Source organism: Ascaphus truei, chromosome 4, assembly GCF_040206685.1.
Source record: "Ascaphus truei isolate aAscTru1 chromosome 4, aAscTru1.hap1, whole genome shotgun sequence".
NCBI lineage: Eukaryota > Metazoa > Chordata > Amphibia > Anura > Ascaphidae > Ascaphus > Ascaphus truei.
This window is the reverse complement of record NC_134486.1, coordinates 349820285-349847219: the sequence shown is the minus strand read 5'-3', so window position 1 is coordinate 349847219 and position 26935 is coordinate 349820285. Positions and strand designations below refer to the sequence as shown.

At 42.9% G+C, this 26935-nt stretch overlaps 1 protein-coding gene across 6 annotated transcripts in view; it reads left to right on the top strand.

Annotated features, from left to right (window-relative positions):
- DLGAP2 (DLG associated protein 2) overlaps positions 1-26935 on the top strand; it is a 1048830-nt gene that overhangs the window by 141526 nt on the left and 880369 nt on the right. For 3 of the 6 annotated variants that reach the window (XM_075598227.1, XM_075598230.1, XM_075598228.1), the window contains one exon: positions 24410-24464. The exons of the other annotated variants lie outside the window; for them this stretch is intronic. In XM_075598227.1, coding sequence (XP_075454342.1) covers positions 24410-24464 — 55 coding nt within the window. The remainder of the gene's footprint in view (positions 1-24409; positions 24465-26935) is intronic. 6 annotated transcript variants of the gene reach the window in all.

Genomic DNA, 26935 nt, shown 5'->3' with positions numbered 1-26935 from the left:
TAACTTGTTTATTAATGATCTTGAGGTTGGCATCAAGAGCAAAGTCTCCATCTTTGCTGATGATACTAAATTGTGTAAGGTAGTAGAATCAGAGCAGGATGTAATTTCACTCCAGAAGGACTTGGGGAGACTGGAAACTTGGGCAGGTAAATGGCAGATGAGGTTTAATACAGATAATGTAAGGTTATGCATTTGGAAAGGTACACAAAAGAAAACGACGGAGGTCACGAAAGGCCCCTTAGTATGCACTCATGTGAAATAATAATTATATACGGAGGATATAATATAGGGCTAAATAGTCGAGACAAACCAAATACCTAAGGTAAATAATGGTAGGACGTATGAACTGCTAAAAACAAAAAGAATACATTTTTAATAATATACAATAACTACGCCGAAACAAAGAAAGTGGTAAGTAGATAATGTGAATATAAAAATGGATTCAACTAAACCCCAGGTGTGGTACAAGTGATGGAAGCCAAATAAGTGAGATGGAAACACAGTTTCAAGGTGTTTGAATATACATCTGTGCCAGACAAATGGATAGGTTAATACACAGTCCTAATGCCAAAACCATTCACATAGTCCTGATCAGATAGCCGAGAATTGCATATAGTGTATTGCAGAACACAAATGACCTGATATGTCACTCTAGGTATAATACAAATGATGCCTATATATTATGCATACCATGTTAAGGAAAATAGATATTAAACCCATATAGCATAGTAAGGAGTAAGGTCAAAGTGTACTAGGCTAACACTAAATAGGTATGTCTGTATATCGGATAAACACTAAAATAAGTGCTGCTAAAATGCCAGTCAAAGATGTACTCATAGCATAATGCAAAGCGGACGCCGATATACAATCGTATCCCGTGTGAAGATCAGGACGCTAGCATCACTTCAACTCTATTCCGCTCGTGGACGCCACAGTGGGGACATCACCTCGCCCGACGTACGTTTCGTGTGACCTGTCGCACTTCTTCAGGGGGGAGGAGTAATATTCCGGCGCCACCCATACACATCTTATACCCTCTGGTTTATGATACTACATGGACAAACGCCAATCCCTTCATTCGCCACTTAAGGTTTGTAAACATCAGCAGCTGTGCATGAGTATAGTAATCACGCAGCGTTGCCAAGGTAATGGCAGCGATTAGAAGTACTAAATAGTACATGATAGCCCTTGCAAGCAACAGTATAAATACATATGAGATTGTAATAAAATGGAGTGTGGGAGTCACAGCAAATAATATTGTTTGTTACGGGTAACAGACCTCCGAATTCTAAATGCAAAATCCAAAATGAAAGGTCAGTAGTGTAGAGATGTGTTGGTCAAAGTAATCAGCCCTAAAGACAAGAAAGGGGGGTCATTGAAATTAGCATTATCTCCCTGGATTACTCTGTCCACGTGCTCTAGTTAAAGATAGTAAATATGTTGATGCATAATGAGTAGTTAAATGAGCATCCTACCATGAGAATAAATAGATGGAATTAAACCACTGATATTAGGCAGTGAGATACAGGGTGTACTATGAGGTGGGAGGTCAGTGGTGTAGGACTGGACTGACCTGTTTGACCCGCCCCGAAGGGCAGAAGGGTTGCTAAAGTTTAAACTATATCCCTGGATCCCTCCACCCGTGTATGTTAATGGATGCTGTAACCACAATAAATACTATGAGGGGTATCCAGACATATGAGAAGACCATAGATTGTAAAAATAGACAGAGAGTATTCGGGGAATGATGATCACATGGTGATATAGAAAACTTCAGAGGAACGAGGAATAAATAAACCCCTCGTTCATTTTGTGAGGTGCAAGTGTTCCAAGTGGGTGGATCCACCTGCACTCTCTTTGCAGCAGTTTCCAATCCCAATCCCCTCTCCAGGGTCCCTGTGGGACGTGTTCGATCCCCATAAAACTGAGGACCTTAACGTCACCGTTGTATATTTCATTGACATAAATGGCAACTAGTGTATCCCGATAATTCCGAACAGAGCACAGATGTTCTAGGACTCATACACTGGCGACACACTTTATTCGAGCTCGGCTAGTCCCACGAATTCGGGTATACCCGGGTGTATTGAGGTTTGTGACTGTTTTCTGCCCGAGTGCATTGAGGTATTTTCCAGGCAGGAATTGAAGCATTTTATTCCCGCTGGCTGCAATACTGCACAGTATATATATATATACTGCATTACAATTCATGAATTTATGCCATTTGGTAGACACGCGAAGCATTGCAGCCTATTAAATCCTAATCATTATCATTTAACAGATCAGCCGCCCGTCAGCCAGGCATGAACCCAGGCTGGGAAGGCAAACGCAACGGGGCTTGTCAGCGGTGAGGAGCGGCGCATTCCAGGTATCTGCCAGGTACATACTGGGTATTTGCTCGAATAAAGTGTGTCGGTGCAGTACTTTCAATGGTCAATGTGTTTCACCCACGTATTGCTTGGTACACACACGTAATAAGGTAAATAGCACCAGTTGTCAGGCAGTTAATAAATGTCTTTATAGGACATACACTCGATTTCTTAGAGTCCATAAATTTTTTCCCTATTGTCATGGAGGCGCATGCCTTACATCGTCCACAGGTGTAAAACCCCTTTGGTTTCGGTCCCAGCCACGTCCTACGTGGACTGTCTTTGTGATGGCTGTGCATAAGTATAACACATATATTCTTTTAACGCCGAGTAACCATAGCAGGTGTGGATTTCAAAACCTGAGCGAGGTCAGTATCTTGAGTCAGGATATGCCAGTGTTTTTGTATGGTCTAGCGAACTCTACCCCACTGGTCATTAAATGTACAAATGAATCTAATCTTTTTATCATCCAATGAGTCAATCCTAGGGTATTGTATTAGGAGTTGAGGTCTTTGAGTATGTAGGGCTCCTTGGTATGCTTTTTTGACTGCCTGTTTGTTATGGCCCCTTTCCAAAAACCAGTTAGTCATCAACACTGATTGTTTGAATTCGGTTATGTTTGAACAATTGCGTCGGAGACGCAGAAACTATGCATTTGGAAAGCAAGAATAAACAGGCGACTTTCAAATTAAAGTGGGATAAATTGGGGGATTCCTTGATGAAGAAGGATTTAGCAGTGCTTGCAGACAGCAGGCTTAGCACTAGTGCCCAAAGTCACGCAGTAGCTGCAAAGGAAAACGAGATCTTATCTTGCATTAAACGGGCAATGGATGGAAGGGAAGTAAACATAATGATACCCCTTTATAAAGCATTAGTAAGACCACATCTTGAATATGGAGTACAATTTTGGGCACCACTCCTTCGAAAACACATTCTGGATCTAGAGAGAGTGCAAAGAAGAACCACCGAATTAATAAAGGGGATGGCAATCTAATTTATGAGAAGAGGCTAGCTAAATTAGATTTATTTACATTAGAGAAGAGGTGTCTTAGAGGATATGAGAACTACATACAAATATATTCGGGGACAGTACAAGAAGCTTTCAAATGAACTATTCATCCCAAGGGCAGTACAAAGGACTCAGGGGCATCCCTTTAGGTTGGAGGAAGGGAGATTTCACCAGCAACAAAGGAAAGGGTTCTTTACAGTAGGGGCAATTTAAAATGTGGAATTCATTACCCATGGAGACTGTGATGGTAGATCAAATAGATTTGTTCAAAAAAAGTTGAATATCTTTTTAGAAAAGGAAGATTTACAGGGATATACCAACTAAGTAAACATGGTAAGGATGTTGATCCAAGGAGTAAACCAATTGCCAATTCTTGGAGTTGACAAGGAATTTATTTTTCCCTTTATGAGATATCATTGGATGATATGTCACTGGGGTTTTTTGTTTGCCTTACTCTGGATCAATAAGTAAGTATAGATATAGGATAAAGTATCTGTTGTCTTAATTTAGCATAGGTTGAACTTGATGGACTCATGTCTTTTTTCAACCTCATCTACTATGTAACTATGTGTATGTAAGGAATGAACTCTCTGGCAAAAAATTATCTTGAGTCTTAGAGCAGGGGTGCGCCCCGTGCTCTTCCCCAAAGCATTTAAAATAAATGCCTGGGGATCGCGTGCCAAGCCTCTGTAAGTTCCCTTACCTGAACTCCAGCTGCTTCTGGCGACGTGTCACCATGGCACCGCAGCGTCAAATGACGCAGTGGGGTCACATGACATTGTGATGTGGGGTAACTTCTGTGGTTGATGCGCACGCACGGCATCTACCTCTTAGAAGTGCTTATGCACAGTCATAGTGCGCATGCGCGGTAAATGGACAGGAGCGCATGTCGGACACTTTTGCTTATTGTGTCTTCCTTTGCTACTTTTTACTGCACATGCGCAATCATCGGAGGCGCACAGAAGTTACCCAACTCAGTAGAGGGACACGCGCTTTGCTCATTTCGCTACATGCAGAGTCTCAGCTGATCCCTGATGACAACTTGTTCAGCTGCTGATAATGGATTAATCTTACGCCCCATGATGACATCATAAAGCCCTTATCTACACAGGATCATTCAGTTCCAGATAGCAGCCCCCTTGCAGCAGGAGACGAGAGTGTTAGAGACAATGTTTGCTGGCGGATACCCTGTGGTTTGACTTTGAACTATTTTTGGACTTTTACACATGCTCTTTCTCTACTGTTGTCTGAGGTTCTGGTAGCATTTTTTTTGCTTGAAAGGAGACGTATCTTCTGATACATTAGCGGTTCTCTTTGGTTATTTTTTGGGGTACTGGGGAAAGGAAGTACCTTTTATCCCTTTGGGGACTAGAGGGAATGGACCTGAGGAAGGGGTTTGTCCCCCGAAACCTTGCCCCCTTTTTTATCCCCATTTTTTGCCCCTGTTTTTTCCCCTATTTTCTCCCCACTCCCTATCCCTGGGTTTGGTCCTTTTGCTACCTTTTTTTCTTGTCTGTTTTATATTGGTGTGTTTGCGTCACATTGCTCCATTTATATAACTTTTGCATATATTAAATACTTTTTGATTTGGCATTTTTCCACTTTAGAGATTTGTTCCATTAGTTAGTGAGTGCTAGAAATATTATTATTATTTAGTAATTATTGAGGAGGAAATTGGGTCCTTCTTCTGTTCCTCATTTGCACCCTGCATTTAGCATAACATTTTCTGTTATTTAGAGTGCTGCCTATCACTATTTTTTCTTTGTAAATATGTATATTTTGTAAATATCTGTCTCAAAATATTGAAATCAAAGTTTGTGTTGTGTTGGTTAAACTGAATATCATATGCTCCAAGTAAAATTGTCAGCTTCAAGTTTGCAGCTATATCACAGATTTTTCTTATTAAAAATTCTAGTGTTTAATCTTAGTGATATCATAAAGCAAATCTGTCTTCATATTACAAAAAGCATTAATAATTTCAAAGAATTATGTTGGTCAATTGCAAGGTAGGAAGAAGTCTATTGTAATTAAGCACTTTGATGATATGAAGTTCAGTACGGTATGAATATTGGGCGTTTGTGAGCTGGACGTGCGTGGGATGGACGTGCGGGGACCGGACGTGCGAGGACTGGACGTGCGGGGTCCGGACGTGCAGGGACTGGACGTGCAGGGTCCGGACGTGTGGGGGCCGGACGTGTCAGGATTTGATATTGCAGGCAGAATTTCCTCGTGCTGCACAGCGGGTTATTCTTGGTTACCATGGAATTCAACCTCCCACAAATTATCTCGGCACTGTTCGTCTGCAGTCTTGCAAATAAGAAACAGCATCTTTCAGTAAAATATGTGAATCAAGAAAATACATTTCCGCCTCAATCTGGTATAATTTTGAAATAATACCGTAAAGTCTCATATTTGAAATATATAATATAGTCTCAGTATGGTTAGGCAGCAGTACTGACTTCTGCTGGTTACAGCTACAGTATAATCTTTGCATCACACACTATTATAAATAAAAGCCCTGCTGAGATAAAGTGACTTTAGTGAGAGATTAATCCCATTCATTTTTCAATGTGAAAATAATAGGTATGTGCTATAACATGCAAAGAACATATTTATCTTTTGTCCACTTTATAAAAGGCATAACATACGGTGTACGTGATGACGAAGGAGCAGCCCCTCTTCTTAGTCATATATACATTGTTAAGCAAATATAAATAACAAAAGAAATACCTTCTCTTCAATAAATTGCTGTAATGTAAAATTAGTAAAAGTGTATTGATTTGAATCAATGGACAACATGTAAGATGTTTGCTTTCTTAATATTATAGTTATATCCATTACCCACATTATTTTAATATTAAAATAAATCATGCTTTTTAAAATAATTCCATACAAATCATCAAGAGAAAGTAAGGAAGGAAATGATTTACCCCAGCTTCAAATCTTACACAATAGTTGTGCAAAAACAAAAACAAAATTGCATTATTTAGTAAATACTGAATGGCCAGAAGAGGAGTTGCACTAAAATAACTGAAAACATAGGAGATATCTGGAAATATCTTAAATAGTTTTTATTCACTTAAAAAAAAGCATTTTACCATTGCAATATTTTTCACATGGTGCATGCACATAGCCTAAATGAGTTATTGAGCAAGAATTTAAGTAAAATGAGTATCCAAATTAAAAATTAACAACTCATAGGGTGATAAAGATAAAATTATTATTACCATGGAAGCAACATTTCAATCCCTTGACTCTTGTCCATTCCGTGAAAGAACCCACCCAAATAAATAGACATGTTGGGTGGGTACAAGTGGCCACAGCCTTTTTGTAAGAAATGTGAGCAGAGGTACATTTAATGGAGACTGTTAGGGTGAAATTAAATCCTGGCTTTATTGAGCCTGTTCCTTTAACAAGGCAAAACATTAAAAAAGAAACAACATAAAGGCCTACTACACTTTGGAGAATAACTAAACATTGACTACAACCCTTTCTAACTGGGTGGCTAGCTAAGCTGGTTACCACCCTAAATCTATATATACACACAACAGTCCAACAAGAAAGTCTCTAATCTGTTTCTGTTGCTGTAGGGGAAGGCCTCTCTGTTCTCCTGGGTCAGCACCCTTGTGTGCTATGGAGTGTCTCTCTTCTCAGACCTGTTTCTCCTCTGTTAGCACCCTTGTGTGCTAAGGAAATCTCTGTGTCCAGGCAAAGAGGTTTGGTCCCCTCGTGTCTTGCTGTCAGCACACAGTCCTCCTTTTGTGTTTCTCACATGAGGCTAATTATCCAGATGGAGTCTGGTTAATTGCCTGGCTGCAAATAACCATCTCACTGCTGGATTAAAGGAAGTTTTTCTTAAACAGGGATACGTTCCTGTTACACTTTTATTAAACATAAACACCAGCACTCCTTGAACTGGTCAGTTCCCACCCTGTGAACCTGATTATGCTCACCGCTGCTACGTACCTTGACCCAGTAACTCCTGGGGTCCCTCTTAGCAGTACACCCTTGGCCCAGCGCACCTGGCCCTCAACCAAGAGCACATGTTTTGGACCGTCCACATTCCTCCAAATTAACCACCTGGGAAAAACTGACCTGTTCGCACCCCTCCAACGCAAAGGCCATTTAACTCCTCAAACGTGCTTCACCACGGCTACCAACAGCAGCACAGCCTCATCCAAACCATCCTGCAAACCCATATTAAGTATGTCAAAGCTATCTCAGAGAGGTGCATGCCATCCTCTCGATAAAGCCCAACATCTTTCCTTTCTATTTCCTTGTGCCACACTGCAACTCCCCAGAAATATCTCACCAAACCAGCCACCCCCCGATTGAGCTTCTTCCTACATCTATCCATGGCCTTCCTGTCCCATGCCCCCTGTCTCCAATCCAAATGGGGCACAATCTTGGACCATACCAGCCCTATTGAAGTGAATGTTAACATCAACTAGGCCACATCCCACGGACTTTCTCTCATTAACTCCCTTGACTTCCTCTGTCCCAGATCAGTCCCCCCAACATGAAGGACCAGAATATCTATATGATCATCAGTAGTATCTTCAGTCAACATAAGCCCCACTGCCCTAACCAGTGGATGCTTCCCATAAAGTCTCTGCTCTCTTCTCAGCCAAGTTGACATAAGTCCCCACAGATCCACGCACAAAATGACTGGCTCCTTAATTTAACAAGAATTTTTTTTTTAAACGGACAGGGCTGTCTTCCCTGAATGGATAACGGTCAAGACATCTTGTCCACCCTCTCACTGTAGTTATCACCCTTCCGAGCTGACTCTTTCCCTGTGACACCCCTTTATTACTCTTCCACTTCCTAAAGCATGGAGGTGTGTTATGCGTTCTTAAGACCTCCGCAAGACAAGCATTCATGCATGAAGTATCATGACGCCCCCCTCTTGTATTTGCCTTTGTTAAAAGCCCAACACACTCCCTGATTACTGCGGCCAACTGCCCCGATTACCCTGCACTGTCGACCAGTTATTTAAAGGGAGATGGACGCTGTGGCATCATCTTTGACAACCATAAATCCATTTCCTTCAAGTCCCATCTCCATGCTTTTTAACTGCCATGCGCTCTCTAAAATTGTTGTTGTACTTCCACCAAGTGACCCCACCATACACTTTACACGCCTCCCAAATAGTGTCTAAGTACTAAAAAAATGCTGAACAATTCTGGAGAGCCTTCTCCACCACCAAGCTTGCTAAGACTACGAACAACTCCAACCAGTTACCAAAAATCCTGGGTATCTGCTTTTTTCCCTTTATTCTCATCCTTACTATCCCCTTTATTAACCACCTTCTCCAACAAATCCTTAGACTCCAGCAATAACATCTAACGCTCCACATATTCACCAGTCCACATTTGCTCTTTACTGGTTTGCAGTAAATGATAACCCAGTGGCCATAAGTAACCCTCCTTAAAGCTACTATCCTTGTTTCCCAAACAACTGGTGTCACCTGCCCCCCAAACTGCTGACATCGCCTGTCCCCCTACGCCCCCCTTTTCCTGGACCTACTGGCCCCTGCCGATTCACCAGAGATTTCCCCCATGACCCCTTCTACTGATGGCTCTGCAATGGTGCCACCGCCACCTACCCCGGGCCTGACCCTAAAACACCTGAAATAGAACAAGTTGTGCCCTGGTGAAACGGAACCCAAGCCGCCCGCGAACCTAGGTTCGCCCCCCCCGCTGCTGCTAGAATATTAAGCATTGCCAGCACCTCCCAGCGGGAAGATAATACCTCTGCTAACCCTGGCCCCCATCTACCTGAACATAGAAAAACAGGCCCTGGAACAGCTGCCAATGGTTCTGCCACTCTGCTGGTCCCAACTGGCAATTGGGCTTGCTCACCTTCCTACACCATTGCCGATGTCCTTCATGGACCTTCGTTAGGTCCTCTGACCCTCTCTACTATCACCAATCATCTCTGTCCTCAGGGTGCCTGCTTGTACTATGCCACTGCAGGGGACGGGACCTCACCGGGTGCCTGGCCCCTTCTCTTAATCTCCCAGGATAGCTTGCGACAGCCTCTCACTCTCCCTGGAACATGTTTGGTCTCTCCCAACCCGGCATGACTTCTCCCAAATCTTGGGGTCTACTGTTGCCCCTTTTCTGTTGGGACCTGGTTTGACAACCCGTCTCCTGGGGATTAATGGAAGTCTCTACCTTCTGGGGGCTACTGGGTGTTGTAGTCTCCGGGGCCTCAATCTGGCCTTTCTGGCTCATCCTCTTCCCTCTCCACTGGGCTTCTTTCCTCCAGAACCTGGTTCTTCTCCTGGGGTTGAGACCTCCGCCGGGACACAGAGATCAGGGAGGTTAATGCATGGCTAAGAAAGTGGTGCAGGAAGGAGGTGTTTGGGTTTTTAGAGCACTAGAACTCCTTTTCTGAGAGGTGCCATCTATATTCTAGGGACGGATTGCACCTCAATGAAGAGGGATCTTCTGTGCTAGGGGGGAGAATGCTAAAAAGGTTGGAGGAGATTTTAAACTAGGGGGGAGGGGAATGAAACAGATAATGAACTAAATGGAATAGAGGAGGATACAAGGGGTATGGAGGTAGAATGGGGGCAAGTGTGAGTTTGACAAGCAGCGAGACACCCATAGTAATTACAGATAATACTAGAAAACTTCTAAAGACTAACCAAGTGGGCGCAGAAAGGAAGGAGCAGATAAGATAATAGTACAGGCTGAAAAATAACTTAAATGCATGCTTGCTAATGCAAGAAGCCTGACAGATAAAATGGGGAGCTTGAATTAATAGCTGCAAGGGAGCAGTTTGACATCATAGGCATTACTGAAACATGGTGGGATGAAACTCATGACTTGACAGTTAATTTAGAGGGTTATTCCCTTTTTCGGAAGGATCGAACAAATAGAAGGGCAGGTGGAGTATGTTTATATGTTAAACCGGATCTAAAACCTATTATAAGGGATGATGTTTATGAAGGGAATTATGAAAATGTAGAGACTTTGTGGATAGAAATTAGGAGTGGAGGTAAAAGTATAAAGAAAATGTTTGTGGGAATATGCTATAAACCACCAAATATCTGTGAGATTGAGGAAGCTAAAATACATTTGCAAATGGAGAAGGCATCAAAACTGGGTCATGTTTGGATAATGGGGGATTTTAATTATCCAGACATAGACTGGGGCAATGAGATTAGCATTACAACAAAAGGAAACAGGTTTTTGGGGGTGCTTAAAGACAATTTTATGACTCAAATTATTGAGGAACCAACCAGGAGAGGGGCAGTACTAGATTTGGTCATATCAAACAATGTAGAAGTAATAACAAATATTCAAGTCCTGGAACATTTGGGTAACAGTGATCATAACATGGTCTAATTTTAAATAAATTATCAAAAAACAGATTACTTGGGTTCAACAAAGACCTTAAACTTTAGAAAGGCAGATTGTAATAAACTGAGGTCTAATCTACAATAATACACTGGGATTATGTTTTTGCAGGGAAAAATGTAGAAGATAAATGGGCAGTCTTTAAAACATTGTTAGAAAAGCACACTTATCAGTGTATACCCTTGGGTAATAAGTATAAAAGAAATAAGTCAAAACCAATGTGGCTAAATAAACAGGTAGGGGAGGAAAAGGACAAGAAGAGGAAGGCGTTTAGATTCTTTAAGTCAGAAGGGACGGAGACATCGTATCAGAATTATAAGGAATGTAACAAAAATTGCAAAAGGGCAATCAAATTAGCAAAAATGGATAATGAAAAAAGGATTGCAATAGAAAGTAAGGTCAACCCTAAAAAGTTCTTTAAGTACCTTAATAACTAAAAAATGAGAAAAGAAAATATTGGACCCTTTCAGTGTGAGATGGGTAAGCAGATTATTGGAGATAAGTAAAAAGCAGAGGTATTAAACAAATTCTTTGCCTCTGTGTTTACCAGGGAAGAATCAAGTTCAATAGTAGTGCCGCAGGAGGAAGCCACAACCTCCATATTAATGAACAATTGGTTAACTGAGGAAGAAGTTCATAAGCGACTTGAAAAAATTAAAGTAAATAAGGCACTTGGCCCCGATGGCATACATCCAAGAGTTCTCAAGGAGTTAAGCTAAGTTATAGCCAAACCATTATATTTAATATTCAAGGACTCAATTTCCACAGGCTCAGTACCACAAGATTGGCGTAAAGCAGATGTGGTGCCTATATTTAAAAAGGGAGCTAGATCACAACCGGGGAATTACAGACCTGTAAGCCTGACTTCAATAGTGGGGAAACTTCTTGAAGGTTTAATACAGGATAATATTTAGGAATACCTAATGGAAAATAAAATTATTAGTAATAGTCAGCATGGATTTATGGAGGATAGATCATGCCTAACTAACCTTATTTGTTTCTTTGAGGAGGTAAGTAGGAATTTAGACCAGGGTAATGCAGTTGATGTGGTCTACTTAGATTTTGCAAAGGCTTTTGATACGGTTTCACACAAGAAGTTGGTGTACAAAATAAAGCAAATTTGACTCAGTAATAATATATGCACCTGGATTGAAAACTGGTTAAAGGACAGACAACAGAGGGTTGTCATAAATGGAACTTTTTCAGGTTGGGCTAAAGTTGTGAGTGGAGTATCTCAGGGATCGGTACTGGGACCCCTGCTTTTTAACTTGTTTATTAACGACCTTAAGGTTGGGATCAAAAGCAAAGTCTCCATCTTTGCTAATGATACTAAATTGTGTTAGGTAATAGAATCAGAGCACTATGTAATTTCTCTTCAGAAGGACTTGGAGAGATTGGAAACGTGTTCAGGTAAATAGCAGATGAGGTTTAATACACATAAATGTAAGGTTATGCATTTGGGATGCAAGAATAAAAAGGCGAATTACAAATTGAATGGGGATAAATTGGGGGGATTCCTTGATGAAGAAGGATTTAGGAGTGCTTGTAGACGCAGGCTTAGCAATAGTACCCAAAGTCATGCAGTAGCTGCAAAGGCAAACAATATCTTATCTTGCATCAAAAGGGCAATGGATGGAAGGGAAGTAAACATTATTATGCCCCTTTACAAAGCATTAGTAAGACCTCACCTTGAATATGGAGTTAAATTTTGGGCACCAATCCTAACAAAAGACATTATGGAACTAGAGAGAGTGCAGAGGAGAGCCACCAAATTAATAAAGGGGATGGACAATCTAACTTATGAGGAGAGGCTAGCTAAATTAGATTTATTTACATTAGAAAAGAGGCGTCTAAGAGGGGATAAGGTAACTATATACAAATATATTCGGGGACAATACAAGGAGCTTTCAAAAGAACTATTCATCCCAAGGGCAGTACAAAGGACTCGGGGCCATCCCTTAAGGCTGGAGGAAAGGAGATTTCACCAGCAACAAAGGAACTGGTTCTTTACAGGAAGGGCAGTTAAAATGTGGAATTCATTACCCATGGAGACTGTGATGGCAGATACAATAGATTTGTTCAAAAAAAGGTTGAACATCTTTTTTAGATAGGAAAGTTATACAGGGATATACCAAATAAGTATACATGGGAAATATGTTGATCCAGGGATTAATCCGATTGCCAATTCTTGGAGTCAGGAAGGAATTTATTTTTCCACTTATGAGACATCATTGGATTATATGACTCTGGGGGGTTTTTTTTGCCTTCCTCTGGATCAATAAGTAAGTATAGATAAAGGATAAAGTATCTGTTGTCTAAATTTAGCATAGGTTGAACTTGATGGACCTACAGTAGAGGCAACTCTTATTCGAACAAAAACCAGTGGCAATTCCCCAAAAAACCCAGGAAACACCCAGGTACATTCTGAATACATGCCTTAAACTTTTCTTAAACTAGCCTCAGCATTTCTGCATTGATTAATGGCCTATCAGATTAACAGCGGGGGTCCCTGGCAGTCCCATTCAAACTGAATTGGACTGCCAGGGATCCCTGCTGTGTTAATCCTATGGGTCGTTAGTCAATGCAGAAATGCCTTAAACGTGCCTCAAACTAGCCCAGAACATACCCAGCACATACCCAGAATGTAACCCGACTCGTTTACAGCAAATGTTAGAATAAACGTTGCCTCTACTGTACGTCTTTTTTCAACCTCATCTACTATGTAACTATGTAACATTATTTCCCCCACCCCATGTGCCAGTACCTCAGGGAATGCACCTGCAGCCACACTTACCCCGGTCCCAGCTTGCCTCTCTTAATCCGATATCCTGCTGAAGTCCAATGTGGGTTCAGAGCTGTTGAAGTGATCCCATAAGGTCCTGCGAAGCTCCTCCTCTGAGCTACTCCACGAGACTTGTGCACTCCTCCTCTGAGGGGGCCACCATCTCCACCACTCAGGTGATTCTTCCCACCTCCGCTCTCCCCATCCTCCTCTTTGGGCTCATCACACTGTTGAAGCTGGATATCTTTGAGCAGGGGACACTGAGGGAACCTTTTGGGGAGTTGGTCAGAGGACACAAAAGATAGGTCATGAGCGACAGCCCCTTAAATAACCTAGCTTTCTTTATCTTTTTGACCAGGCTTACAAGTGAATAGCACACTGATTCGCACTTCTGCTGTTTTTCCTCGGGGGAGAACTTGGGGGATGCTGCAGCCGCGATCAGTGCGGTGCTTCTTCTCGCTCTCTATGATCAGCTTCATACTGGTGTGACTAATATTACTTCTTTGGCTCAAAACTATTTTGTAGCATAGGAGAGGAGGGTACAGTTTTTTTTATCTCTCTAAATTTTATACATGTATAAAGAATATAAAACCAACCATTTTATACAGAACGTGCAAGTATGAGTGAACAACTGCCAAAAACATTTTTACATAAACTTGTACAAGTATTTGCCAAGGTGGAAGTGAAGAGCTTTTCTACAGTAGGATACAGTCTTCATAAAAATAATGTCTGCGCACATTATGAAAATGGAGCGGAGTGAACTTTTTAATTGGTTGTCTGAGGGAACAAATACTTGATATATCTTAAAGTGGCTATTGAGACTATGTGAAGGTGTAATTTGCTTGGGCTGTTACCAGTAATAAGGTAGTCAATTATATGTTGACTCTTTCAAATTCATGCATTAGGCATTCTAGCAGATAACTTGATTTTTGATAACATATTTACTGGCCTAATAATGCTGTCCCAACATATCATGTTTCAACTATATTAGTTGAATAGTGCAAGGCAACATCATCCAGATTTAAAACAAGGATTGAAATTAAAATGATTGTTTAACTGAATAGATTAAAAAAAATGCTGTAGTCATTTCTTCTCACAGAAAAAAAACAAATGTAGATTTGTTTTGTTTTTTTCTTTGACAATTTGGAACATTTTATTTTCAACTGGGGACGTAAAAAAACAAATTGCAAGTCAATGATTTATTTTTTCTACCCTTCACCATGCCTACTATGGCAGGAGAAACATGAATGGCTGTCATGCTCATCATAAAGTGACATAACAACGAAGCAGCTGTAAAGCAGGTCAAAACCCTTCCGAGTTATATCTTTACATATTTACTAATTCACGTCAAACAATTAAAAACATTTTTTTAAAGGAATTGATCATCTTTATTCAGTGCCACATTTACAACTCCATAGGACACGTGCTGACGCTGGACAACACCCACCCAATGGTCCATCAAAGTGAATTGGCCATAAGATGTCTTCCAGCTGCAGAAGGTGTCTTGATAAAAAAGGAATTTGCCACGAATGTGTGGTTTGTATGGAACATTACTGTAAACGTTGCATTGATTTGTATCTGTATAAGCTTTTAGAGTACTGTACAGTACGTCATCTATTCAGATGTTAGAAACCGAAGGTATGTATTTTAGGCATCTAAAAATAGATGCGTCAGAAGTTGGATAGTGGGAGGCTATTATTTTAGAGATAGTTTGAAGAACGTGTTTGAGAAGTTGTACAGTATGCCTGAGAAAAGAGGAGGATAAAAGAAAAAAGAGAAAAAGGAAAAAAAAAAAAATTTTCAATTAATTCTATATTGCCTTATAATTATTACCAGGGTATGCTACTCCATCTCTGCATATTTTACTTTCTGTATTACCCAATTTCCTTATGCTGTGTATTGCAAGTGGCTTGTTCCTACCATGCCTTCTTCTTATGAAGCCTATTTTCATTTTTATTTGTCTCCATTTTGAAAAACCCATATCCTACATTCTTATATGGTAAACAAAGCAGAAGGCACTCCAACCGTAGGTATAATGAGGCAGGTGCATGTCCCATAAAAATAGCATAAAGTTACGATACCAGTGAAGGCAATCAGGAGACAGCACACAGAAGTTTGTTGGTCAAAGTATATTATGAAAAGCCACAATAGATCCAAGGTTTCGGTCCCCCAAACGGGACCTCCTTCAGGGGAGTGCACCCTGAAGAAAGACCCATTTGGGGGACCGAAACGTTGAATTTATTGTGGCTTGTCATAATATACTTTGACCAACTAACTTCTGCGTGCTGTCTCCTGATTGCCTTCACTGGTATCGTATCTTTGAACATTCTTATATAATGTTCAATTTATTAATTGGTGTGTTGTCTTTTCCCTGATTTCATTAAAGGGCACTTCCTCCTAATAGGACCAAACTGTCACATATCAGTGATTTTATTTGGTTCCAAACGCTTTGGAAACTTTTTCCAATCTCTCTTGTTTGTGACATATTTACTAAGCGGTGCTACACTGTAAGATACATTTTACAATTATGAATGGAGATGCACGCTGCATGAGAGCCCTAATTAGCCACAGACAGTGAGTACTTCAATAAATGCCATGTTTACTGCTTGTTCAAATTGAACTTTATCTTGCTGTTTGTTCACTTGATCATTGGGACACAGTGCCATCTGTGACTACCATCAAGACTTATTGAACTTATACTTGCATATTTATTCTACTGTGGCTATCTGTGCTTTCACGAATTATCAGTGATTTAATGCCTTTATATAGGTTTGGTACTCGTGGTTTGAGCCCAGGGAGAGACTCAGTAGTCTCTTTTTCACATAATGGGGAAAACAAATAGGTAGCGCTATATCCCACAAATAGGCTGGCTGCCTGCGATATAACCCTGACCCCTAGTCAGGCAATAGAAGTGGAAAAAATGTTATATCTGTGACGCTCTGCACTATTATATATTAAACAATTAATAATTGATAATAAAATATATGTAATATAAGGATGTTATACAACCAGTATCATGGATTTCGCCCGTCCATATAGATGCTCCACGTGATGTAGGTGAACATGTAAATATAAAAAAATCAAATCATAGCATAATACTGCAAACAAACAAACAAGCAACATACAACACTAGACAAACGCTGAGAACAACAGGTGACAAATTACAAAAACCTTTAATTATGACATATCATTAATATCTTTAAAAATTACACATAAAATACATATAATAGGGTTCTAGCAAGACACTCCAACTCAGGTGGGGGTACCTGCTTACCGAAGGCAAGAAGGTATCAGGCGGTGGAGAGATTAAAGAGTATCCCCTCTTATGGAAAGCTGCTACCGTTGCTGACACCTGGGCTCAGACGAGTAATTCACCTGTATGGCAGGGACAGGCTTCCCCAGCCCGCAGCGTCTGCCTCCGTCCGCTATCAGCACTGTCCACACGTGGTGGTGGCTGTGGAATGGCAGCCGCATGTAAAATTAGGAAGAAAGCAGGACTTTCGAAACGCGTAGGGTTGTTCTATGTGGTCCTTCCTACTCAGGTGTGATTGCTGTCCCCCTTGGAGCTGTTAGCTGCTATCTGCGGGCTGCCATTTGTTGGTGTATGAATCTCCTGCATTTTGAAATCACATCGTTTGGCGCGGTTGGAACAGCACCTGCGGCTGCCATTCCACAGCCACCACCGCGTGTGGACAGTGCTGATTGCGGACGGAGGCAGACGCTGCAATCAACCTACCAGAGACTCTCACATCCACCACCAGTTTAAGTTCTTTCAAATCTATGGCACTCACATTTTAACCTGGTCTGTAACTGTTTCATACGCCCATAATATATATTTTCTTTAACTGTGCACGCAATGTCTTGTATATAATGTATACCCTGTTCATTTATGTAACTGTACTTGTAACCATGTATTATTTGTTTTACTCTGTGCCCAGGACATACTTGAAAACGAGTGGTAACTCTCAATGTATTACTTTCTGGTAAAATATTTTATAAATAAATAAATAAATAATATTTATTCTACTGTGGCTATCTGTGCTTTCACGAACTATCAATGATTTAATGCCTTTATATAGGTTGGGTACTGGTGGTTTGAGCCCTGGGAGAGACTCAGTAGTCTCTTTTTCACATAAGATACATTTTATCCCAATAATTTGAATGGGTCATAAGATGTCTTGTGTTGAATCACTATTCAGTAGCCTTGAGCCCCATAAGTGAAAGGGCCAATGATCGCCGGGACTAGGCTTCCCCCCTTTTCCCTTCTGTTGGGCTGGGGGGGAAGTTATTTAAATCCTGTTATTTAAATCCTGTGCAGGTGCGGGATGTCAGTCAGCGTCCTGCCAGGAAAGTGACTCAGTCTCAAGCTGGTTGTCAGCTCCAGGCTGAGGCTTGCTCTCACATAGGCTGGTGGCTGTAGCTACGGTAGCCGCAGCTTTAGCATCTTCAAAAGCAAGTTGGGCCTGGCGGGCTGGACTGTTCCCACGATGAGACAGGGGAGATGCCGGTGCGGCGCATGGCTGCTGGAGTGACAGATGCGGTCTGGGCCTGTGGTGACTCCACTTATACCACCACTGGGATTGGAGGAAGGGGCAGAGACCTCAGCTATAAGCCCAATGGAATGGGTCGGAGCATAGGCTCCACTTTACCACCTATTGGGATGGGGAGGGCAGACACCCCACTAATACCCCTATTGGGATGGGGGGAGGGAGGGCAGTGGTGCTTTGTATACCTCCAGTAGGAGTGGAAAGATAGAGACCCCATGTATAACGCCATGGGGATAGGGGGTAGAGACTCCTTTTTACCCCACTGGGATGGGGGGAGAAGAGACCCCATGTATACCCCACTGGGATGGTGTGGGCAGAGACTCAACTTTACCCCCATGGGGATGGTGGGCTGATCCCCCACATATACCCCACTTATTCAACTGGGATCTCTAATTGTCCACATGGTGGAATTAGGGGCAGGACCGGCACCCTTCTATGAGGGATTCTGATGGCTGGTGGATTTTATTGGTGATATATCATTTTGCAGCCAGGCTACAAGGATGCGTAGTAGGGTATAGCATTAAAGATGGTTAGGAGAAGCCATGAGGCTCACAGAGCTAGTGACGGTTGACCCAGTCAACTTGAGTTAATGGTGGAGTTCAGCCTCAGCAAGAGGGAGGAGGAAATCTTACATTTCTGTAAGATTTAGATGGGTTTGGGGGTCGCTGAGCGGATTGGTTGTGTTGTAGCAGACAAACTGAAGGAAAGGCTGAGTTTAACCAGAGCCAGTGGTAGAAAAAAGTTGGACACCTATGGAAATTGGAAGGGTTATATAGGTATAGAAGGGGGTGTCATTTCCCATGCCTGAGAATGTATTGTCCTTCGGCGTAGTGCAAGAGAGGATGGGGCCTGCCTTGCTGGTGATAGTCTTTATGGCCAGGCTTACAAGTGAAAAGCACACTGATTCTCACTTCTGCTTTTTTTCCTCTGGGGAGAATGGGGGGGGGGGGTGCCTGGGCAGGGCTGCAATTGCCTTGGGCAGAGTAGCGGTGGTGAGCTGCCTAGCTGCCTGCCCTCTGTGGGCCCAGTAGATGCAAGTCAAAGTCTCTGTTGGTTGTTTTAAGGAAGCTTATATGTGCATCACCAGCTTTGGGGGGGCTGCATCCGTCTCGGGTGGAGAGACAGTGGTTGCGCTGCCTGGCCCATCAGTGCACCTGCTTTAGGTGGAGAAGCAGTGGTGGTGCTGCCTGGCTCCTTGGTGGGCCCAGGTGACTCTTGGAAACAATTTGGATGATTTTTTTAATGTGGCTTATACGTGTGTCACCAGCTGGTTGGGGTGGAATTTCCCAGCTGAGGTAGAGAAGATCCATGGAGGAGAGATATTGAGGCATCTTGGGCTGACAGGCTTCATGGAGGCATTAACGGTATCTAGCTGGAAAGGTAAATAGGAGCGGGGGGCAGTGCCTGGCCCTCAGTGGGCCTGGCTGATGCTTGAGAAGTCTCTCATGGTCTGTGGTTTCAGTAATTACCTAGTGGTGGCATTTATTGGTGAGTGGGCAGGGCTCATTGTGCTTTGGATACCTGAGGGTAAAGTCTTACAGCTGATGAGTACATCTCTCTGACATCAGAATTGACATCAGAATGGAGGTTATCTAATATCAAGATTCATGAAGGGTTGGAAAGGGTCCTCGCGTGTCTGGCGGTATGGTGCTTATTTAAGGTGTTTAAATAACCCAGTTGGTGGCGGTTGTTGGAAGTAAGTGTGCTTTAACCTTGTCAAACAAGGATCTATGGTGCAGAAAAGCCCTTCACTCTACACTCCTGCCAAGCTGCCTTTCCAATATATTTGTGAAGCAAATGAATACATCTTTGGGTACTCTTAATTAACACCAAATGACAATTGAATGTACAAGCATTAGTTCATTAGGGGTATTCTGCAAATGGTCTGGAGTACCACTGACAACAATAATGTAGCCAGGAAACGTAAAAAAAACTCCTGAACTATACCACTAGCAAAGAATAAGTTGATTCTGCTACTCCACCCCATTCGTGTTCATTTTCAAATGTTCTCTACAAACGCCAGGATTCACCAAGGTCTGATCAACTGCTATTGACTAGTGTAACCCATATCGCCCTCCCCCAATCGCAGATAGGGTATATATGAGGGGATCTAAATGTATTACCCAGTGTGGTGCTTTACCTGTTAGGCTCACAGGAGGCCTAAGCCTCCACCACGGAGAGCCTGGGGCACATATAATGATATGAGTAACCTTGTACTTGGTGCAGCGCCTCCACCTGCGATGGCTCCCACCAGAGGGGGAGTGGTTTTACTATTTGAAATTATTTGAATAAAATTTTATTATTTTTCCTAGCTTTTTCCGGCCATGATGGGCCTATTCTTGTCCTATCAACGGTATTTAACCGATAGACCATTGTGAGTCTTACTACTGTACCCCAACATTGAGTGCTCGATATATGAGGGAGTCTTTTTTGATCCTCTTGGGATCTACTCTATAATATACACCACATAACAACCACAGTAATACCCGAGGCCAGCTGAGTGTTTGCTGTTTGCCGAGACCAAGTGTGGGGTGCCCCTAACTGATCATGTGGGGGTACCTCACTTTGACTTTTGTGAGCCTCCACCGGAATAACTTTTTGAAGATCATGCTCTGGGATAACAGTCACTGAATCCATACTACTTCCTCCCCCTGGTGGAAGGAATAGCACAGTGTCTCTTTGCCAGACCTTTACCCGGCCATCCGCAGCATGGATGCGGTTGGCCAGAAGATCTTGACCTTTTCCGCGGTCCACCAAATGATGAATAAAGGGCTCCATGTTGCGCATGAAGAAGGCAATAGTTACCAGAGTGGTCACAGCACAGTCTTTGTTTGCTCCATCAGTCACTTCTGAAGTGATGTCTTCTGGATACATCATGAGCTCGGGGTCTTGAGACAGACGAACTTGGTGATCCTTCGCGTAGAAGTAAGCGCCGAGCAGGGCCTCTTCACCGGATATCTCCATCACATCCTGCAGGGAGTAAAGGGTTGGTGCCTCACCGCTGCATTGACTCACGGTGGCCAACAGGTCCTCGGGGACGCTGTCAGTTCCCACCCCTGCTGTCTTTGGACCTGTCCCCGCAACTTCTGGGACAGTCCACTCACTTTTGGCAAACTCGGGAGCGTTGGATCCCAGTCATGGGACCATTTGGGTTAGAGCGCACGGGCTCACAGCAGGGTCCGCAGCAGATGCTTCAGCTTCACTTGGGGGTCCGCCGGCTGGCGCATCACCACGACTGGTTGGCTGCTGTCATCAGTAGACAAGGATGGAGGTAAGGACACCTCCGCAGGGGAACAGCGTCGGGGCGCCTCGCATTTACTGGTGGCAATCGGCATGAAGCGGTCCTGCTCCGGCGGTACCAGTGGTAGCGATCCCCATTCTACCTGGGCAGTCACCTTACCCTTCGTTGATTCCTCCATCTGTGGTTTCGGCATGGGAACCGAATCTGGAACTTTGGTGGCAGCGCAAGGGCCCTCCGTAGTCGAGGTAGGTTGGTTAGCCGCATCTTTCTCTGCGGTTCTGGCTCTGGGACCGACTCTGGAACCACGGTTAGAGTGCAAGAGTCCTCCGAAACTTCTGTGAGGGAGGTAGATCGGTTACCTGCATTGACTGGCCCAGTATTGAAGTCGATCACTCCTTTCTTGGTGAGTTTCGTAGGCCACAGCAGCACGGGCTTCAGGAACTGTGCCCCGCAGCAGGCACATTTGGGTCCCAGGTCAATTTGCCACCTGGGAAGTCACATTGGTTACAGACACCTCGTATGCATTCCTCTTCATCCACCTCTGCCGCCTGATATTCGATTAGTAGCTTAAAGGGGTCAAAGTCCATACCACCAGACAATTTTAAGTCCTTTTGCAAACAGGGGTACAACAGAAAGGATACGTCCCCTCCTTTCATCAGCCAGGCTCCATACAACAGAGGATGCTGTTTACTACATCTTTTACCTTTATTAGGTGGAACAGAAGTTACTGACTGAGGCTCACTGTGCTCACTCCCCCTGGTGGAATCTAGAGAAGGGGCACGCTCTTTCGAGGAGTGGTTCTGGCTCTGCGCTGTGCCACTCACATTGCGGGGGCGGGACTCTGGCTTTTGCGCCAAACCCGGACAGGTCTTTGCAAAACATTTTCATGCAGACTGGCGGTCAACCACAAGTGCGCTTTCCTGACTTGGCGGGGGACGCCATTTTAGGTGGGACCCACTGGATGAGGGAGCCTCCATCTTGATCACAGTCCTATCAACTGCACTATGGCTTGTTGCATATACAAGGGGGTAGCCCTCAGAAGGGCCCTCTGGCATAATCAGTGCGGACGGTGCCTCTGACAGGCATATATCCTCAGTGTGGGTTGCCACGAAAAGTATCGTTTTCCATGTGGAGGTGGAATCGTGTTCTTCATCTAAGGCACAGGCGTGCGGCCACCCAGGAATTTTACCCATATAATACCTGACCCTTGCAGCGGGTATAGTTGCAGGAAGGCCTCCTACCGCCACCACATGGCGGGGTTCAAGATATTGCCTCAAGGCCCAGGCAAGGACCTCGTGTCCGGACTTTACAACCATGGTGAACAATTTGACGAAAAAATAGAATAGGGCACCCCAGGTCTGATCTCAGCAGCACCTCCAAATGTAACACATATCCCCCCCCCCCCCAATCGCAGATAGAGTGTATGTGAGGGGATCTATATGTATTACCCAGTGTGGTGCTTTACCTGTTTGGCTCACAGGAGGCCTAAGCCTCCGCCACGGAGAGCCTGGGGCACATATAATGATATGAGTAACCTCGTACTTGGTGCAGCGCCTCCACCTGCGATGGCTCCCACCAGAGGGGGAGTGGTTCCTCGCAGGACAATATATATATCACTCCACACACAGCATGTAAAACAACCAATGACTTTACTATATAGCATAGGCAGCATATAGATATATCAACAGGTGTCCCTCTCTAGAGGAGACACTATCTACCGCGTCTCGCAGGACACTCCCACCTCCACCGGGTGATCACACCCCGTGTCCAATAACCCCACACAATATGTCCCCACCCTCAAGTGAGATAAATATATGTGTGACTGCGCAGCCACTATGTCCTGTATGAATAGGTGGTATAGTTGGTGCACTTGATGATTACCTGCCAAGGAGCTTCACAAAGGATCCTGATGACGGATGAATACAGGAACTACCGCCCGTGGCGATCCCACCCGGATGGCTGCTGCAGCGACAGCGAGGGTCTGAGTCCAAACCTCTGGATGGATGCGCAGCGTCCGCTGGGTCCCTAACTGGCTCTGGATAGTAAGGGGCAGGGTCCCTAACCTGGGGCCTGTCCCTGACACAACTCACACTACTGCGTGGCTCAGGGCTATCTGGGGCCTCGGGGGCTGCTGGCCTAGTGCAGGGAGTCACTGACTCCTGCACCCTACCTCCTTCCCCTAGCTTCTCCTGGCGCCAACTGACTCTCTCCTCAAAACCCCGCGAAATGTAACCATTCTCCCTGCAAGGCAATCCTCCAGCCCTATTGGCCACTCTGAGACACCTGGTGCCTTCCACCCTTAGCCTCATGGGAATTGTAGTCCCGTGGAGGCTATACCTAGATTGGGGCCGCGTGCGCGATTCTACTGCGCATGCGCAACTTCCTAGGGGCTGCCGCAACTCCCTAGCCTTATCCGCGCATGCGCAATCACGGCGCATGCGCGCGCAACCACAATGGCGGCCCCCACTAGCCGGGTGCGCCGCCGAGCCTCCTGAGGCTCGAAACGCTCCCTGCTCCGGCCCCCACCTTTGGAAGCAGCCGGCGGGTCCGTCGCTGGCTCCGGCGGCACCCGTGACCGAGCTGCCACAAAGGAGGGGGGTCTCTAGGAGCCGCAGGGGACCGGGGCTACACTAGAATGGAAATGAACGTGAGATCACTGTAAGATAACCCATAATGTAGCTTTACAAATCACCCCCAAAGTCAGAGCCCATCCTTATAGGTTTTCTCTTCAATTTCTGTAAAGTCAATAAACAATCAATTCTCAGCGTGTGCACTGCTCCTGAGTCCTAATGTTTTACAGTCTTTTGGTTGCTGTGCTCTGCACTCTCACCTGAAATAATTTAATAACGCATATTTTAATAATAGTTAGTTTAAATTACTTTTGCAGTTCCCTCCCCTTATATATTTTAAGGCATGTTGTAAATTTTTTTTTAAAAATGTCACTGCCTTTTTTTGGTCATTTATGTATAACTTTAAATTCTAAAATGTCAATGATGCAGTTTTCCAAACATTTAATATTCAATATGTTTTAGATGTATAATATCAGTTTTTGATTACTGTATGATTTGTATCTTTTATTTCCTCCACAAAGGTTTTGCCTGGGATTCTGCAGAAGCATTGCTGTATTTTACCAGACAGAAATACAGGTAATGAATTCTTTTCATTGTCTCCTTTACAATGGATTTATTATCTACTAATGATCAAATTTAGATAACTGATTAAAAAAAATAGAATTGAATTATTTCATCTTCAGAAAGCATAAAGTGGCATTTGCCTCTTAAGTAGTCATTTTCTTCTTTTTGTGTTGAAGTACAGGAGCATTTGGATGGTAAAGCTGACTGCATTTCCTTTAAAATCAAGGACAGAACATAGAACACAGACAGAGCCCAATGCTACTTCCAATGACACAGATGCACAGTAAAGTACCTATATATATATATATATATATATATATATATATATATATATATATATATATATGTATATCTAAACTAAAAACATACAGTATGGTCATTTAGTTTGATTCTTTGGCCAAAGTATCTTAAGCCTGCACACCAAACGCCAAGGTAGACCAAATCTGTGCAGGTCTATATATATGCAAATATATATATTGTGGTTACTTTGGGGGTATATAAATGAGGAGCTTACTGGTTTTCTCTGTTTTGCAATCTTGTCCAGCTGGTCACAGCTGATTAAGGGAGGGTGGATCCTCATTCCCAGGTTCCAAGCTCACCCGCATCCCACTATGCTTCCAAATGGTTAAGGATCATTCATTTTCCACACACGCAGGTCCATGCATGCAGTTTGGTTGTGACAAATCTAATTCAGAGTGCTTTTCCTGGTATTATACAGGTAAATAAGAGCTTCAATCAAACTAAGAACTATGCAGCTAAACACAACAGCTTTATTATAAAGTTTTCTTCTTGGTATTATACAGGTTATTAAGAATTTGATTAGTGTTAGGACCTGCACAGATTTGGTCTACCTTGGCGTTTGGTGTGCAGGCTTAAGATACTTTGGCCAAATAATCAAACTAAATGACCATATGTTTTTAGTTTAGATATACATATATATATGTACTTTACTGTGTAGCTGTGTCATTGGAAGTAGCATTGGGCTCTGTCTGTGTTCTATGTTCTGTCCTTGATTTTAACTATATATTGCCATGCCCAATAGCACTTCATTTTGACACTCATATGCAAATATATATATTGTGTTTACTTTGGGGGTATATAAATTAGGAGTTTTCTGGTTTTCTCTGACTGCATTTACTGCTTGATGTCTCTTGTGTAAAGCTTAACATGTGACTTGCCAGATATCCACTAGTTTGTTGGAAAATACACTCAGAGACCGAGTTATTGTGTATATCGCTTTGAGTTTTGAATCCTCCCTATCATATCCATAGTTGAAAGATTTTACGGCAACGATGCATAACGTTCTAAAAACATATGAAACTTATGACATACTGTATTTACCCTAGGAGTTATGTTTCCGAGAGTTATATAGTACATGAAACACGAAACAAAAGCAAGAATTATAAACCATGAGTTTATCAAACAGTGTTAAGACGTATTGAAGCTTCAGCTCCTTTCCCTTGAATATTGTGAAAAAGAAAAGCCTTGCTACTGTAGAGTGAGAAACGCATAGGAGGTCTCTATGTTTGATGTTGTTGTTGTTCTCATAAATTGTAACTTTTTACTGAACCTAGTCTTCTCAGGTTTCCTTTGAAGCATTATTCTAGTGGGAAACTTTCATTCGCTTTCCCCTTGAATGGTTATTAAGGTTCAACACCAAGAGCACTTACTGCAATGTTGAATATATTGATTTTGCTAAAGTCGGCACTAATAAGGTACTGACATAGAAAGAGGTATATTGTAAACCTTTTTAATATCTGCCCTGTTAGGGGGTTCACTTAAATCTGCCTCTGACAAAGGTTTTTCATGCAACTACTGTACATTCAGTGGCTAAATTGAGGAACTAATTCCATATTCGAACACAAGTAAAATGAAACAAAATAGCAAATATTTTAAATTCACTCTGTGTAAAGATAATACAATGTGATATATTCCAGGATACATTGACTGGTGTCCTGATTGTCTATGACCCAACATCCCGTAGGGGTATTACTTCATAGCTCTCTTGGGGTAATTGGGGCTGGATCTCTTCCCCCAATTTCTACTGAGGGTTAGGGAGTTCTACAGTTGCCAATATTTAAGAGCTATTGGAAACAAATGGTCTTGCACCTCATAGTAGTTACTGTAAGTAGCAATTGCTGCTTCAAAAATGTAAATGTTTCTTATCAAGAACTTGACTTTTGTATCATACTGTAGTTCTAATGGGAATCGCTACGTCGAGTATTATTTTTTTTTATTGCTTATCTTCGTTTTACATGCGATAATGAGAAATTGCTGGAAGGTCTAGATCAGGGTTGGGCAACTCCAGTCCTCAAGGGCCACCAACAGGTCAGCTTTTCAAGATATACCTGCTTTAGCACAGGTGGCTCAATCAGTGGCTTAGTTGAAGACTGAGCCTGTTGGTAGCTCTTGAGGACTAGAGTTGCCCACCCCTTTTGTTGCCACGGAAGGGGACTGAAACACCAGGACCTTTAGTGACAAGT